The sequence below is a fragment of the Oncorhynchus clarkii genome, chromosome 18 (genome assembly GCF_045791955.1).
Source record: "Oncorhynchus clarkii lewisi isolate Uvic-CL-2024 chromosome 18, UVic_Ocla_1.0, whole genome shotgun sequence".
Classification (NCBI taxonomy): domain Eukaryota; kingdom Metazoa; phylum Chordata; class Actinopteri; order Salmoniformes; family Salmonidae; genus Oncorhynchus; species Oncorhynchus clarkii.
Window position 1 is genome coordinate 25,816,654 of NC_092164.1, and position 18,350 is coordinate 25,835,003.

The 18,350-nt window shown below is 43.2% G+C and overlaps 1 protein-coding gene across 3 annotated transcripts in view; it reads right to left on the minus strand.

Moving 5' to 3' along the window:
- Positions 1–14,910: 14,910 nt before the first annotated feature.
- LOC139373263 (glycogen synthase kinase-3 beta) overlaps positions 14,911–18,350 on the minus strand; it is a 44,477-nt gene continuing 41,037 nt past the window's right edge. For all 3 annotated transcript variants that reach the window (XM_071113577.1, XM_071113576.1, XM_071113575.1), the window contains exons 10-11: positions 18,043–18,141; positions 14,911–17,591 (exon numbers count right to left, since the gene is read on the minus strand). In XM_071113577.1, coding sequence (XP_070969678.1) covers positions 17,536–17,591; positions 18,043–18,141 — 155 coding nt within the window. In that variant the 3' untranslated portion in view covers positions 14,911–17,535. The remainder of the gene's footprint in view (positions 17,592–18,042; positions 18,142–18,350) is intronic.

Genomic DNA, 18,350 nt, shown 5'->3' on the forward strand with positions numbered 1-18,350 from the left:
ATGACTGGGAATATAGAAATGCCTATGTTGGTCACAAATACCAAAAAAAAAATGGGCCTCACTATGGGCATTCAAATAGCCATCGATAAAATGCAATTGTGTTCATTGTTCGTGGCTTGCCCATACAATAACCCCACCGCCACCATAGGGCACTCTGTTCACAATGTCAGCAAACCACTCATCCACACAACGCCATACACGTAGTTTGCAGTTGAACGTACTGCCAAATTCTCTAAAACGACAATGTTAAAAAAAAAAATGTATTTAACATTTATTTAACTCGGCAAGTCAGTTAAAAACAAATTCTTATTTACAATGACGGCCTACACCGGCCAAACCCAGACGATGCTGGGCCAATTGCACGCTGCACTATGGGACTCCCAATCACGGCCGGTTGTGATACAGCCTGGATATGTAGGTGGCCTATGGTAGAGAAATTAATATTCAATTATCTGGCAACAGCTCTGGTGGACATTCCTGCAGTCAGCATGACAATTGCATGCCCCCTCAAAACTTGAGACATCTGTGCCATTGTGTTGTGTGACAAAACTGCACTAAGAGGGATGTAAACACATTTGTGCATATGGAACATTTCTGGGATCTTTTATTTCAGCTCATGAAACATGGGGCCAACACTTTGTATGTTGCGTTTCTATTTTTGGTCAATGTATTTGGCAATGTTGTTACTTGGGGGTAGAATCTTGGGTAGAAGCTGTCCAGTATTTACACGTGTTTTGTAGAAGGTGGGATTAGGGGGCAAGTGTTTAAACTGTGCAGTATTTAGCAATAATAATACGAGTCTTGTAGCAGTGTGTGTGTGTGTGTGTGTGTGTGTGTGTGTGTGTGTGTGTGTGTGTGCGCGTGCTACGGTGCAGAGAGTCAGTGCAGGTGGTCAGTCCAGCTGAAGTGTTAAGCAGTTTGATGGATTGTAGATAGAAACTTTCTCTAAGCCTTTTGGTATCAGACCTCATGTTATGATACCGTCTGCCCGATGGTAAGGGAGTGAACATCTTGTGTGTGGGGTCCTTGATGATACTGCTGGACTTCCTCAATATACAGAATATTCAGTATGTCATGGATGACTGGCAGCACAGCCTCAGTGATGTACTGTGCCATCTTGACCACCCGCTGGAGGGCCTTGCAGTCGTGGTCGGACATTCTCGATGGTGCAGCGATAGTATTTGGAGTACACCTGGGGTGGCATGCTGAATTTCTTCAGCAAACATAGGAAGTAGACTGTTGCGCCCTCTTGATAAGAGTGGTAATGTTGATGGTCCATGTCATGTCCTCTGTGATGTGGATGCCGAGGAACTTAAAACTGCATCTTTCTACTGCAGTCCCATTGATGTGGATCAGGGCATGTTCCCTCTGCTTCCTGAAGTCAACAATCAACTCCTTTATTTTGCTGATGTTGAGGGAGAGGTTGTTGTCCCGGCACCACAATGCCAGTTCACTTGTCTCCTCCCTATAGTCTGATTCATCATTGTTGGTTATCAGTGCTATAACCGTTGTGTGGTCAGAAAACGTGATGATGGAGTTGGTGTCGTGCAAAGCCATGCAGTCGTGGGTGAACAGGGAGTACAGCAGAGGACGGAGGACACACCCCTGGGGGGCCCCTGTGTTAAGAGTCAGTGTGGAAGAGGTGTTGTTGCCAATCCCCACAGGCTGTAGTTTGCTCGTCAGGAATTCCAGGATCCAGTTGCAGAGGGTGGTGTCCAGACCCACGTTGTCTGAGTTTGGTGTCCAGCTTAGAGGGAACAATAGTGTTCAATTCTGAACTGTAATCAATGAACAGTCAAATCGGAGTGGGTCCAGTGTGCCTTGTATGCTAGCCTTGATGTGAGCCATGATCAATATCTCGAAGCACTTCATGATGACCAAGATGAGTGTGACGGGGTGATAGTCATTTGGACATGTCACCTTGTTTTTGTTGGGCACTGGGGTGATTGTGGTCTCCTTGAAGAAGATGGGGATTACAGCTTGGGACAGGGACAGTTTGAAGATGTCAGAGAAGACACCAGCCAGCTGGTCAGCACACATTCTGAGGATGCAGCCAGGGATGCCATCTGGGTTTGGGCTGACGGCTTTGTGAGTATTCACTCTTTTGAGAGTTTTTCCTCACGTCAGCCTCAGAGTGTGAAAGGGCCTGGTCATCCGGAGCAACGAGAGTCTTCCTGATTGGCTCGGTATTGTTTGCCTTGAAGCGAGCAAAGAATGTGTTAATAAAACTGCAGTGTCCAATTTACAGTAGCTATTACAACAAAAAATACCACACTTATCACGGCAACTGGTTTGATACATTCACCTCTGAAGGTAAATAATGTACTTACATTCAGTAATCTTGCTCTAATTTGTCATCCTGAGGATTTTAGAGGTAAAATGTAGAGTAGTTTTGTTTGAAAAAATCTATTTTTATACTCAAATATAGGAACTGGGTTCTACAGTTTAACCCCACTGTTGTCTCTGGCTCCACACACCCCAGCCAAGTTCTTTATTTTGATGCATCTCCTGTATGATAGCCTAGTCAGTCAAAAGAGAAATGGGTGATCATGCCAGGCTGATTATGACAGCATGACAACTTTGGAGCATTACAGGTCTGAGTAACCTCAACGATGTCTACACGTTTAAGCTCTACTTCATAGCTAGCAAAACACTTAACACATTGTATAACCTGCTCACACCCTGCTCTGTGGCTTTTCTCTCATTGTTCAGGAGTCTGGCCTTCAGAAGAGCCCAGAGCTTTTTCAAATCAAAATCAAATCAAATGTTATTTGTCACTTTACTTACAAGCCCTTAACCAAAAAATGCAGTTCAAGAAATATAGTTAAGAAAATATTTACTAACTAAACTAAAGTAAAAAATAAAATAAATAGTAAAAAATTAAGTTACAATAACGAGGCTAGGAACGGCTGTGCGTGAGAAACTACGTGGAAGTAAAAAATAAAATAAATAGTAAAAAATTAAGTGATTGACCCAGGATGACGCTTAAATGCGCAATATGTTTAAGTTGCAACTTATTCTGTTTAGGTTTATTAGATGTTAACTACAATATCCTGGATAGGGAGAATGAAGCCGGAGGCTTCAGCGTTCATTACTATACCAGAAGAGGTAGGGTCATACAGACCAATATCTCTCCTTAATACAGACCAAAAGATTTTAGAAAAAACTCTGGCTAACAGGCTTAGCACTTTAATTGGCAAATTGGTCCATTCGGATCAGACCGGCTTTATCCCTAACAGAAACTCATTCTTCAATCTCAGACGCCTCTTCAATGTTATGTAATCTCAGAGGTTACCCAACGTGGACCTTGCCGTCATATCTCTTGACGCCGAAAAGGCCTTTGACCAAGTTGAGTGGCCCTATCTATTCAAGGTCCTACAGAAATTTAATATTGGAGATAGGTTCATAAATTGGATCCAGCTTTTATATAGGAACCCCTGTGCCAGAATACTCACTAACCAATCATTGTCGCCCCGATTTAACCTCAACAGGGGGACAAGGCAGGGTTGTGCGCTGTCGCCTATGCTCTTCGCCCTAATTATCGAACCGCTCGCTCAGACGATTAGATCTCATGCAGCAATACACGGCTATAATACTAAAGATACTCTAAATAAGATCTCCCTATACGCAGATGACATCCTCCTCTATGTAACAGAACCCCAGGCTAGTATCCCAGCTATTCTTGATGTGATCAATTTGTTTGGTACCTTCTCGGGATACAGAATAAATTGGAACAAGAGTGAATTAATGCCCATACGGTCGCAAAATACCTCCTGGCTAGAACATCTCCCATTTAAGTTATCTTCAGAAAAATTTACCTACCTAGGAATTGTAGTTACCAAACAATACTCCTTACTATTTAAAGATAATTTCCCCTCTCTGATACAAAAACTCAAATCAAACATACTATTTTGGAGAACTCTCCCAATTTCTCTGCTCGGAAGAATTAATGCCATTAAAATGGTCTTCCTCCCACAACTGCTCTACCTATATCAGAACATCCCAGTATTCATACCTAAATCCTTTCATAAACAACTGGACTCAATTATCAATCCTTTCATCTGGGATTATAAAACACACAGGATAGGTAAAAAACACCTCTGTAAATCTAAAATGGAAGGAGGATTGTCTCTCCCAAATGTTATATTTTATTACTGGGCCGCTAACCTCCGCATTGTTACGTTTCTGCTGGATGACGTACTTCCGGCATCCAACTGGCTTAGTATGGAGCGTGAGGAGTGTCACCCCTTCTCTATTGGCGCTGTGATTTTGTCGCCTGTTAATCTGGAGATGTCACTTTATTGTAACAATCCTATTATACATAGCACAGTTCGAATCTGGAAGCAAATTAAAGTCCACTTTGAGCTTAGACCAATGTCATTCATGCTCCCTGTCGCCAGGAATCCCTCCTTTGCCCCTTCTAACCTTGATAACACCTTTGAGCGATGGGGAGAGTTGGGGATAAGTACCATAGGGGATTTATACATAGAAGGGACCTTTGCTTCCTTTGAGTTGCTGAGGGAAACTTATAACCTTCCCAGAAGTAATTTTTTCAGATACCTACAAATTAGAGACTACGTTAGAAAACACCTCCCAACATTTGGGAATGCTAAACCTTCCATGTTTGACGGATGCATAAAAATATGCCCCACCTCCGATAAACTGATAAAAAATTAAGTTACAATAACGAGGCTAGGACAGGAGTCGGACCGCTTGGACCACCTTGAGTGGAGGGCGCATGCCCTGCGTCAGGAGGTTGATATCTTCAATGACGACGACAGCTGTTCCCTGTTGGCCAGTGATCGGCTGTTCCTGCGGGACGATGCTGACACTGTTCACCACCGTGAGCTGGGCTACCAGGCTGACAGGCCATCCGAAGCCGGCAGCGTGGCTTCATCTCCCCCAGCGGCTCGAGAGGCTATGAGGAACCTACTCACTCAGGTAGCCTCTGCACTGGATATCAAACTGGTGGACAGTGATGACTCCATCTGTCCCCATCTCTGCTGAGTTCCGTGAGGCCTTGCAGGAGAGCTGGGCCTCTGTCAGGGGGCGCTTCCGACTCACAGCAGAGACTGGACCATGGAGTTATGTTGCGGGGGCAGAGTCACTCGGCCTCTGGGAGTACCAGACCATGGACACCATGATAGCTGCCCTGGAACTCCCGGGGCCGGGAGATTATAGGGGGGAACCCGCGACTGAAGCCGGGACCCTCCAGAGTCTTTGATCTGGACTTGAAAGCCACATATGGGTCCCTCTGCTCTCTTGGCTGCCTTACCATGCTGCTGCAGGCCTACCTGCAGACTCTGTTGCCCCGGCTGCGGGAGGGCGCAGAGGAGCTCTTTCTGGAACCGATGAAGGTGTCTCGCCAGAGGGATGTGGCCCGCGCCAACAGACTGGCCATGGCACAGGTGGTTACCTCCCAGTGCCATCTCTGGCTGGCCCAATCCCGTCTGCCAGCTGCTCTCCAGAGCACATTTGCCACTCTTAGTAAGACGTTTTCAGAAGTTATTCTTGGAAGTTGTGAGCTTAAGTGTGATGATGCAAAAGATTTACTTCTAAGTTTCCTTGACTGAAAATACTATTGTGATATCATTACATTACGGTTGCATATCTCCTTGTGCAAAGGTTTTTAAATGCGTAATTTTTGCACATCAAGTGCAAGTTGTCTCACAGCCAAGAGTAGCGAGAGAATGAGGCCGACTTCTCCAAAGAATTAGATGTGGTCAAGGTCTGGAAATGAAGGGTGGAGGAAATGGACACAAAATATGTAAGCAAGGCTGGCAGTCTCCCTCAAACACATTCAATTATGATAATGCCCGTTTAGTGTAAGAGCTGTTTGACAATAGCATTCCAAACCTCTCTGCCAATCAGTGGCGACCCGTCATTTAGGGCATGTGGGGCTCTCATATTTTTTGCAAAAAAAGTAAAGTCATTTTTTTTGGGTGGGGTTGCCTCTTTTGCATAATATTTTCACATTAATACGTGTCACATATCAGTTTGTAAAAATGTTAAACATTTTTTGGAACATTGAGTTATTAAAGCCTCCATACAAACATGGTCTTGTTTTTGCTTTCTTAAGGCAGCTCCAAAATGCAGGTGTTTCAGCCTAGCTCAGTGCTTTCTGTGGTGCTGAGACAGCCAGCAGAAAATAGGGGTTGGTAATGTTCTCTAGTTGCGCTGTGATTGGCTCAGTGTTCTGTCACTACGTCGCTGCCAAATCTATTGGTAGAGCTTGAAAATGCATGCCCCTTCAGTGCTGCCACGTTAGAGGTGCCCATCCAAGAAGGCTCAAGGTCATTGGCCGAAGATAAAATGACGTCAAATCTACAGTAGCTTTGATTGGACTGATCATGTCAACGTCATACTTTCAAAATCTTAGCTAGCTGTCCTCATGAATCAAGTCGACAATCTACTGGGAAATCCTTTTTAATCCTTGTCATTTGAAGAGAAATAATGAAGAGAAATTATAGATAAAACGTATCGGTGCTCATCGGCCATTAGACATAAACATTACACAACAAGTTGGAAATCGCAAATTCAACAATGAGTGGTTTGGAAGGAAATCAGTAGCTAACTGCAAGCATTGCAAAGCAATCACTAGCCTGCTATTCAGTGGAGTGGGTGTGTGGTCCCAATTCTCGGTTTAAGGTTCTCTTTTCCAAGCTTAAAATTATAGACATTCAACATTGGCAATGTTGTCAATCCAGCATGATTTCTGCCATGCTCAAAATGACTGTCAACTCAGAACTTGGAAATCTGACCTCAGTGAGTTCAAGACAACTGGGAACTCAGGAAAAAACTAGCTCCAACTGGGAAAATACCTTTTGAAAGGTCATCCAACTCGGAATTGTAAGTCGGGAACTCTGGCCTCTTTCTAGAGCTACAACCTGAAGATCTCTGACTTCATCATGATTCGAGAGTTTTTTTCCCCCGAGTTCCCAGTTGTCTTGAATGCACCATAAATCCAGAGAATGCCAGACTTTGATGACAAAGTTAATGACAAAATTTGCCCAAGAAGGACAACGGCGCCACCTTCCTGTTCAAATGAGCACAGCACAACAAGGTGTCCAAAAATGTATTGTATGCTGCTGCATAAATGATGTAATATGCCAGGGAGATATATATACTGCTAAGAAAGTAATACTAAGTGTATGTTGTGTGGTAAGTTGTTAGTAGCCCATGTGCCTCACCCTAATATTTTGGTCTATTTTCCCCTCTTAATTTCACCTACTGTTCTGACTTTGTGGTGCACATGTAGCCTATAACCTGTTTTTAAAGAAATTAAATCATTGAATATTGTAAGAGCTTTCATTGTCTGCTTTATGTGCCCCCTTTATTTATCCTACGGTTCTGACTTGGTGTACAAGGAGAACATTTTAACAGTGCTGAACAATAAGTTATATTGACTACGTCCATCCTAGCTCGCTCATTAATGTCTTAATCCAAATTACGGATTGCCTCTTATCCGCTTGTCGTCCCCTTATGCCATAGTTTGTACATCTCAATTGCCAGTAGAAACTACATTTGTTTAAGCAAGTCAGCCATATCAGCTATGTTTTTGTAAAAGGCAGTAAATGAGGCTGAATGAACTGTTTCGCTGTCAGACAAGGCTCCACTTAAGTAGCCAGGTATAGCAGTGGTAAGGTTTGGGGCAGCTTTATTTAGGCCCTAACAGTTTGTGGGTACCGTTTGTCACAGTTCTATTGCAATTAATGTATTGTTCAGTGTTGTGGTGCCTTTGCACGTTGAATCAACGTGGAAAACTGATTGAATTTGCAAAAAGGGAATTTCGTCTTTTTTTTCACCCAACGTTTAACCTAAATCCATTGACATGGTGACATTTCTTGTGGATTTCAAGTTGAATTCACGTTAGTGGACAACTCATCCAAATGTAAATCAAAACTAGATGTTGAACTGACATTGGTGACAAGTGGGATGGATGTGGAAAACACACAACAATTCACACACGTCATTATATGGTTTACTTAGACCATTGTTAAACATTATCCTCTGTGGCACACTAGATCTAGGCAGACATTTTAATGTTAGAACTATGTCTAGATGAACTGTCTGAGCTAATCAGAAAACACTATTTAGGCATGGATCTTCTGCTGCTTTCCCCCCAGGCTCACACAGAATGTCTAGCAAGTCCTACCTGGTGCCCAAACCCCACCTGGTGCCCACAGACTCTGAGGCCAACATCACTGGGAACAGTCACCACCCAGGGGACAGTCCCCTGGAAGGCATATCTCACATGCCCCTGAAAGAGCCCAACTCCTCCCTGGGGCTTCTGTCCAGCTGTGGCTGATCATGGACTAGCAGCTCCATTGGTGTTGGATATGCTAGCTCTGTTCACTCTACTGAACCCAGCTCCTGCTTTGCCCCCCAGCAACACTGACACCACCCATGGGTGACACTGCCTGTGGCTAACTTAGCAGGGAGCCTATCAGGGCACAGCCACTAACTATATGTGCCCTGAATACAGAACAAAAAAACTCTGGTAAACAACCAAGGACCAGACTTGACCACTCTTAGTCTTTCCTCCTTTCCTTTTGAACTTTTATCTCTCAGTCTCTAAGAAACCCTATTGGCATCCTTCCCCACATCTAGACCCAAGAGAGAGAAAACATTCCTGCTCTATTTGATATCAGAAGTTCATTCTCGTGTCAATAGAGCCTTCTCTTCCTTCGGATGTCTCGGGCCAGGGTCTTGGAAGATCAATAATACCCACACCAAGGTGGTAGTATGCAACGCTGTTTGTGTCTCCAGTCTGCTTTATGGCTCAGAGACCTGGACCCAGTATAGGGAGCACAACATCATCCTGGAATCGTGCCACATCAGTTGCCTCCAACTCATCTTAAGGTTAACCTGGGAGTACAGAGTGAGCACCCTATAATGAGATCCTCGCCGACACCAAGCGCTCAATTAAATCTGTAGTGCTGAAGAGCTGTGCTACAGCACAATACAAATGTAAAGGCAATGTGTTCACGTTAGCGGAGACTGCACTCACGGTGAACACTACATATGTCGGCTCAATCGGGAATTACCTTTACATTTCAATCGCGCTATAGTGCTGAACTTCAGCGATATGGATTGAATCGAACCCCAAGTCGACCTGCATTAAAGCAAGCATGGCTGAAGGACATGTGATCCACATACCTGAACACCACCTCCCTCGCCAAATTCCCTACGGCCCACTGAGTGGTGCCAAATGCTCTGCTGGAGGTCAGAAAAAGCAGTACAACCAAGGTCTTGTTTTCAGATACTGCAGATCAGATAGCTCACCCACATATTCTAATGTCTTGATATTTTTGTTTCCTTCAAATGTAGTCTATTTGGAGAAGGGACTGTGAGACCCTGTTTGAATGATTGATTGATTGCTTTTTATTGACAGAAATCTGTCATATGCAAATAAGTGAAAATTATGATCAAATGAATTGTTGAACATACGTGCATTTGTCACCCATAACAAAATCCTCAACATGTAAACCTCGTATTTAACACTAGGTGACCGTGTGCTCTGTGGTCACCAAAAAAACTTTTCTAGTTCAGGCTCGTACTGTGTATAACCCTCCCATGCAAAGTGAATGACAGGAAAATACTTTTATTCTTAAATTATTTCTGATAACCAATCATCACGGTAACAGACAAGTGCTCAATATAAAACCTTGAGTATGAACAGACGTACTTTCTTTGGAAGTAACATTTGTTGTTATGACACACATGCTGTTATATCCATCAAACATCCGGAGTGTGCACGCTGAGTCTCGGTGGTGGAGGGAGGTGGAGAAGTGATGTAGATGACCCGGAAGCTCTTTCCCTCGTCTGTCAGGTCCTTCATGCTGACCCCCAGGAAGCCCACAGCCCTCAGGGCCTGCAGGTAGGGCTCAGGCTCCACTGTCTTGCCCTTGAAGAAGCCATGACGCAGGAAGCCCAGGTCACACGTGGCCAACATCTTCCCTCCTACCGGGGAGGAAGAAATGGAAGGGATTGTATTCATAGAGTTAGAATGATTATTCTATTGCAATGGTTGTATTAACCGTCATACAGAGATACAACACCAACAGGTTCTGTGCTGTGAACTGAAATACTGTCTTCTGTGTATGCTACTCTACTGCCCTCTACTGCTTGCAATCAGGAATTGCAGCTTGTGTGTGCCTGTGATAATACGTTTACACTAATCTGGCCTCATGACACGGAACATTTTGACGGTGACCATGTCCGGCCAGTAGAGGTCGCAGTTGGAGTGGAAGACCCCGCTAATGCAGTGGTCCGGGAGGGGAATACACTCCACCCTGCCCTGGAGCAGGTGGACCCTCCCCGAGGCCAGCTGAGGGCCCAGACGCTCCAGGGCCACCCACATATTCTAATGTCTGAGTCCAGGCCTAACAGCCTGCCCCTGGGGTCCGTCGGGTACTTCAAAGCCTCCTGGAGGACAGAGTAGATTTGATCACACTGGATCAAGTGTGTGCGAGTGTGTGTGCGTGCGGTCAGTTGGTAAAGCATGGTGCTTGCAACGCATGGGTTGTGGGTTCAACCCCTTTTGGGGGACCAGTATGAAAATGTATCCACTCACTACTGTTTGGATAAGAGTGTCTGCTAAATTACTCAAATATGTGTGTGTGTGTGTGTGTGTGTGTGTGTGTGTGTGTGTGTGTGTGTGTGTGTGTGTGTGTGTGTGTGTGTGTGTGTGTGAGGTGAGTGAAATACAGTAATACTCCTTTCATACACAGGCAGAAATACCATCTTCTTTCTAACTGCTTTTTGTGTATCTGAAAGGGATGTGGTGTCACAAAACAAGGTATATTAAATCCCACCTCGAGACTGAGCCATGAAACCTGCATTTTCACAGACCCTGTAACCAAAATACAGGTATTGGGTCTAGGTGAATGGTCCTCAACTTTTTTGCAGGTAAATTCATGAATACTTCCATTATTTTACATGTCCCAAATTTGAATTGCAAACCGCCACATGGTTTAACAACAGCCCCCCCACCCCTCCCAATTTGCCAGTTGCCGACTGATATGTATAAAATGGGTATTCAGTACCTGCAAAAAAGTGGGACATAAGGGTTTGAAAGCGGGTCATGTAAACATTGCTTTGTATTTTTTTGTACAGGTAACCACATCTTCTGTCTGAAATAGGTATAAGAGTTACCTTAAGTTACATAAGCTGTTACCTCCAGGATAGCACGATGGGCCTGGATCTGACACAGTTTGACAACGTTCTTGATCATCACATTGTTGTACTTCTCTATGTCCAACTTAGTGTAGAGGCCCATCAAGCTTTTCTTGGGGTGCGCCAGATTGCGTGTTATTCCATTAGTGAAAATGTCCGATACACAAGGTGAAACAAGTGCCAAAATGAATGACAGTTGAAAAACACACATGATACGTTCACATAAACGGGCACTAACTGCTGAACTATTTTCTAAACATTCAAACATCTACGCTGATCAAATAGAACATGAGTTGGAAGTGGTTGTTATAAATTATACTGAAATGTTGTGTTAAAAATGTAGCAGGGGCTGAATACTACCAATAAATCGGCCTGGCCATATCTGACACACCAGCCCACCAGAGTCAAATGGGCCAGTCCAGTAAACTATTTTTAGCTAGTGTTTTAAATGGGACAGCTTCCCATTAGCCAAGTTAGAATTTTTTACAAAAAATCATAACATTTCTTAAGAGGCCTTTTTTGGGGGGCATGAACAACCCTATGGCCATTCTGTTTTCTGGGCTGCAGTTTTGGACTTTGAAAAAAAGTTGTAATTGTTTTTCCAATTATGATTCTGTTATTACTAAGAAACAGTCAGGAATATAATAGAAATATAAATCAAATACATGACCTGGAAAGAGAGAAATATCTCTCAGTAGATCTTTATGCTTTCTATATTTACTCATAATGCTGTGGAAGTTTTTATCCTACAGGGATAAAAACACCAGAGGGTAAGTAAGTAAGTAATTAAAGTCAATCAATTACACATAAATAAAACATTTGAAGCGAAAGCTTTTTGACACAATTTCTTCATAATGTTTTTTTCACAGACATAGTGAGTAATTCTAATGTAGTCTACAAATGTTTGATTGAAACGGGAACAATGAATGATTCACTTGCTCAGACATCGATTGAAAAAAGACACTTATCAGGTAATATCTTACATCTACACTCTTATTCTACACAGAGTTCCTAGTTTTGGGAATAAAAGGAAACTGACCTGATTGGTTTGAGGGGATCTGGGTTCAGTTCAATATGGAGTCCCTCGTTGTAGCAGAGAAGACCGAACTAACACATAAAACAGAATCCTGGTTTATCTGACTTACTGTCCTGTGAAAGTCCTGTAGAATTATTTCAAAAGGTGTATCAACTCTCTATCTCTGATATGCAGTCTTTTAAAGCCACATTCGGACAATGGAAATGTCTTCACATTATGTTCCTCAATATGATATTATAACAGTCAAATTAGCATTGAAAGACGGCTTGCAGTACCCTCTGTTTGGCTCAACAGTCCTTGACTTGAATAGCAGCAATACCCTGGTGCCATTTTCAACTCCGTTACTTACGTATAGGTTGAGATTTATCTATATGATTAGACATTTACTGATGATACAGTGGGGCAAAAAAAGATTTAGTCTGCCACCAATTGTGCATGTTCTCCCACTTAAAAAGATGAGAGAGGCCTGTAATTTTCATCATAGGTACACTTCAACTATGACAGACAAAATGAGAAAAAAAAAAAACAGAAAATCACATTGTAGGATTTTTAATGAATTTATTTGCAAATTATGGTGGAAAATAAGTATTTGGTCACCTACAAACAAGCAAGATTTCTGGCTCTCACAGACCTGTAACTTCTTCTTTAAGAGGCTCCTCTGTCCTCCACTCGTTACCTGTATTAATGGCACCTGTTTGAACTTGTTATCAGTATAAAAGACACCTGTCCACAACCTCAAACAGTCACACTCCAAACTCCACTATGGCCAAGACCAAAGAGCTGTCAAAGGACACCAGAAACAAAATTGTAGACCTGCACCAGGCTGGGAAGACTGAATCTGCAATAGGTAAGCAGCTTGGTTTGAAGAAATCAACTGTGGGAGCAATTATTAGGAAATGGAAGACATACAAGACCACTGATAATCTCCCTTGATCTGGGGCTCCACGCAAGATCTCACCCTGTGGGGTCAAAATGATCACAAGAACGGTGAGCAAAAATCCCAGAACCACACGGGGGGACCTAGTGAATGACCTGCAGAGAGCTGGGACCAAAGTAACAAAGCCTACCATCCGTAACACACTACGCCGCCATGGATTTAAATCCTGCAGTGCCAGACGTGTCCCCCTGCTTAAGCCAGTACATGTTCAGGCCCGTCTGAAGTTTGCTAGAGAGCATTTGGATGATCCAGAAGAAGATTGGGAGAATGTCATATGGTCAGATGAAACCAAAATAGAACTTTTTGGTAAAAACTAAACTCGTCGTGTTTGGAGGACAAAGAATGCTGAGTTGCATCCAAAGAACACCATACCTACTGTGAAGCATGGGGGTGGAAACATCATGCTTTAGGGCTGTTTTTCTGCAAAGGGACCAGGACGACTGATCCGTGTAAAGGAAAGAATGAATGGGGCCATGTATCGTGAGATTTTGAATGAAAACCTCCTTCGTGGCTGGGCCTTCGTGGCTGGGCCTAGCCAGTGAAACGTTGCTGGGCCTTTCAGCATGACAATGATCCCAAACACACTGCCTGGGCAACGAAGGAGTGGCTTCGGAAGAAGCATTTCAAGGTCCTGGAGTGGCCTAGCCAGTCTCCAGATGTCAACACCATAGAAAATCTTTGGAGGGAGTTGAAAGTGTGTGTTTCCCAGCAACAGCCCCAAAACATCACTGCTCTAGAGGAGATCTGCATGGAGGAATGGGCCAAAATACCAGCAACAGTGTGTGAAGACCTTGTGAAGACTTACAGAAAACATTTGACCTCTGTCATTGCCAACAAAGGGTATATAACAAAGTATTGAGATAAACTTTTGTTATTGACCAAATACTTATTTTCCACATTTTTTCTCATTTTGTCTGTCATAGTTGAAGTGTACATATGATGAAAATTACAGGCCTCTATAGTCTTTTTAAGTGGGAGAACTTGCACAATTGGTGGCTGACTAAATACTTTTTTGCCCCACTGTATATATTGAAGGTGCAAACATCTAATTTAGACCTATGATACCATAAGCCATAAACTGGTGCATGGCAAATTTGCGTCCTACAATTTTGGTCTTAAAAGAAGTGCATCATTCAGGTCTATGGGGTAGGCAACTTTAGATTCCACTGTTTTGTATTTTTGTTTATTTGCCTGGGTTTTGTGACTGTGATGCCACAAATATGTACCACCCATAGAGTGGCGTGCCGCTAGTGTTTAAATATGAGGGAACGCAGTTCAACACAGGTAGGTCACATTGGGTGCGTTTTGTAAGTTCTCTCTGGCTATCTACTCCAATTCAGAGCACTTTCGTCTGTGTGCCAGAGCGCAGAAGAACTGATGAATTTACAAACCTGCGAAAAAAAAACTTTATTCAATTGTTATCAGCAACAGTCTGTCACTTGTAAATATTTTAAGAACGGTAATGACCGGTCTTTTGTATTGAACAGACACAGACCACCGAAGAGGCAGTACTGTTAAATATAATATTGTATACAGAACCATCCTAATCAACTGTGTTCAGCAGTTCCTCAGATCCAGATAAACACCTGTGTTTCTTTAAATGAATATTCAAAAACATTGTGTTCAAAACAAATGTTTTGCAACGGAATAACAAATACGTGCGTTCTTATACAAGCTCAAGTAACTCAGTTTCAATGTTTTCTCTGTTCTAAACACAACCCAGGTAGCATATGAGAACATAACAAAAGACATGACACAGTTTGTTCATTTCCAGGCTAACCTACGGTTTATTTAATGCAAATTACAGTACCAGGTAACTATTTCTCTGAACCAAGTCACATAGAGACAGAAATATTTACAGGGAGAGGGGACATTAAGCATACCTTCACAGAACAAAAGGTTTATATTCAAAATGAAATCAAAATTTCAGTCAGAGGCATTCAAGTAGAAGTAATGTTAGTTTTTTTTCTGTTGTAAAGTCTTAATTTTTGAATATAACCCAGTCCTTCATTCTTTTTAAAATTGTATATATATATATATAATTTTTTTTAAAACATTGTGTTTTGTACATATATTATCCTTAAAGACAAGAAGTGGTCACATTGTTTGTTTTACAGGCCAAATGATTGGATAGCAACACATTTACGGATGCAAGCATACAAATATATGCTTTAAAAAATGTAATAAAAAACATGAAGGATTGGTGCTACATGACATCTCTCCCAGAGTGCTGTTGAGAATGTGGACACACAAATCCTACAGACAAATTGTTTATTGCCATAGTTGAGAAAGTAATACTGAATACGATAAGACTTCCCCCCCCCCCAAAAAACCATGTGGGGTTGTACGTGCATCGCTCATAAAACCATAAAAACACATTTTAAAATCCACCCCAAACCTTCCTGGAAAGAGAATGTATTTTTAAAGTGTCTGAGAAAATCAATGCTACAACTCCCCCAACCCACCACCACCAAAGGGGATCCCAAAGTCAAAGACACATAGCCAATCGTACAAAAATAAACAGTGACGAGGTGATGTGATGAGTGTGGTCTGTGTGACGCCTGGCTTTGCAGTGAATTGTGGACCATGAAAGATCAAAGAGGTGGAAAGGGGAAGTCAACAGCACTCCACGAAGGAATAGGGTGAATCTGCCCTGTACGCTGGTCTCGAGTCAGTTTTGTGTTTTCATACTATGGTTAGGATTTCGGGAGGCCAAGCTGATCCTAGATCTGTGCGTAAGGGCAATTTTACAACAGAACCTCCAGGTAGGACCATAGAGGGAGGAGACCTGGGGAAGAGAGGAGCGAACGAGTGGAAGCAAAGGCACTCCAACCTATAGATACACTATACATTACTGGTTATCCTTACAATGATACAGCTCGCACCTACTGTACAGTCGAGATTGAACTAAATGGCTGGAGGAGAAAAACAAAGCTGATCTACAGTTTGACTATACAATAACTTTTAACCTGAATGTTTTTTTCTTTTGTATTCTTCTTTATATCATTCATTTTTGTTTTTGCTCGTTAACAGTTCTTGGGTCTGCCTATTTACATACCATACATACCACAGGAAGACACGCACACGTAAGCCAGTTTGGTGAGGAGCATCTACTTACCTAAATACATACACATTTGTGTGTACTTTTTGTATAGGTCTTCAAAGTGTTGAGGGATGGGATGGAAGGACTTTCAGTTGCAAAAGGAGAGCAGGAAAGGGTGAAGTCAGAATGAGGAAGGACTTCCAACAGTGGTTTAAAATGACATGGGGCTGCATCTGAAATGACACCCTATTCCCTACTACTTTTGCCCAGCGCAATGTGGACTGTGGTCAAAAGCAGTGCACTAAATTATAGGGAACATTCGGACACAGATGGTAACAAAGAAAGATTGTGATGAAATTCAGCACAATCAACAGCATACGCCCTCATCCAAGCATCCTTCATAGCCAGTCCCCAAAACCCACCCCAACCTAACAATACCAGGCTTTACTAGTCATAATGTCTATCTGACAACAGCAGGAAAAGTAAAACAGAGGTCGTGGTCTTCATTGAAATCACATGAAAGACCAGCAGAATCTCTTGCTCTTAGGTCTGTTCTCGCAAAGTTCTGTCGGTACGGCATTACCCTTAGGGGGAAAACTCATTTCTGCACCGTTTCTGGCAGCTAAAACGGGGACAAACCCAAAAAACATGCGGAGGTGCGAGACAACTGTTGCCTTACGAGCAGAATCACAAAATGGTGCTGCATACAGTAGCAGAATTGTGATTTCTGAAGCAGGAGAGAGAGTAGCTGACACAATTCTACAATATATCAACTGTGTATGTGTACACTGAACACAGACAGATATCGAGGTCAACCAATAAAAGTCACAATGTCATCAAGGTCTTCAGATGTATATGTATGAATGGGTGGGGTGGGGTTGACAGAGGCCCCAAGGGGCCACAGTCTGAACGTAAGGCTGTTGCAAGAGGCATGTAGAGGCCTCCCCTACACGGAGAGAGCGTAAGAAAAAAGGAAGATTGTCTATGGAAACAAACACATCAAAGTACTTTTGTATACTTATTTAGCTATACATTATCTCTACACTAAACACACCCGCACTCAGTCCCCTCCTCTTCAAAGCACAGAAAGATGAAGAGCAGCTCTGAGAACATATCACGGTTGTCCTTTTTGTACAAATAAATAATCAAACATTAAAACGATGGGAGAGGGTGGAGGTGGTAGGGGAATAACGAAGTTCCGATTCGGTTTTCCTTGCGTTCATCTTTATCGGGCGTCAGTTTTCTTGCTTTGCTTCATTAGTTGGTTGGTGTGCAGCCATGCCACTGTTGTTGTCCAGGAGCTGGGGCATGGGCAGCGGGCAGACGGGTCAGGAAGAGATCTCAGGTGGAGGCGGCGGCAGCGTTGGTGGTATGGCCACGGTCTCCGCTGTTGGCATCTGGAAATGGAAGCAGTACGTTACACTACTCGCCTTTAATGAGGAGAGCTCTGGGCCACTATTCACAAAGCGTCTCAGAGTAACAGAGCTGATCTGGGATCAGGTCCACCCTTTCCATATCATGTTATTCATTATTTTCTAAAGGGGAAATCTGGTCCAAAATCAGCACTCTAGACGCTATACTCTGGGACGCATTGTGAACACGGGCCCTGGTTAGTACTGAGAAGAGACTAGCCAGGGCTGAGGGTGAGGACAGAGGGGGAGAGAGAGAGGTTCCCAATCTTCCACTGACCCCTGCCACAAGAACCCTAGTTTACACCTATCCAACCCTGTCAGATATACAAACGTGTCTAGGGGTTGATTTAGGAATGGCAATAGTGGGAGAGGCAGGGTGAGAGAGAGAGAGAGAGGGTGAGAAAGCGAAAGACAGGTAGGTGGAGGGTGTACTGACCTGAGGGTGCGGAGGCGTTGGTAGGGGTGAAGGCCCCGGGCTGATTCCGGGCGTGGGCGGGGATGAGGATGGAGGCTAGGGAGGGGTTACTGGACAACTCTGGAAGCAGAGAGAAAGAAACATCATGTCAGACACAATCACCTATAGACAGAGAGCACATCTTAGATGTACAACTACAGACTCGACTATCACCACCATCCTACCGGAGTCACAGCATGCATTGATGACCACATCGTAATCAATCACCATCCTCAAATTCAGTAAGTCACATTCTGTGTCTATGGACAAAATTTGCATACTCCCAAAGT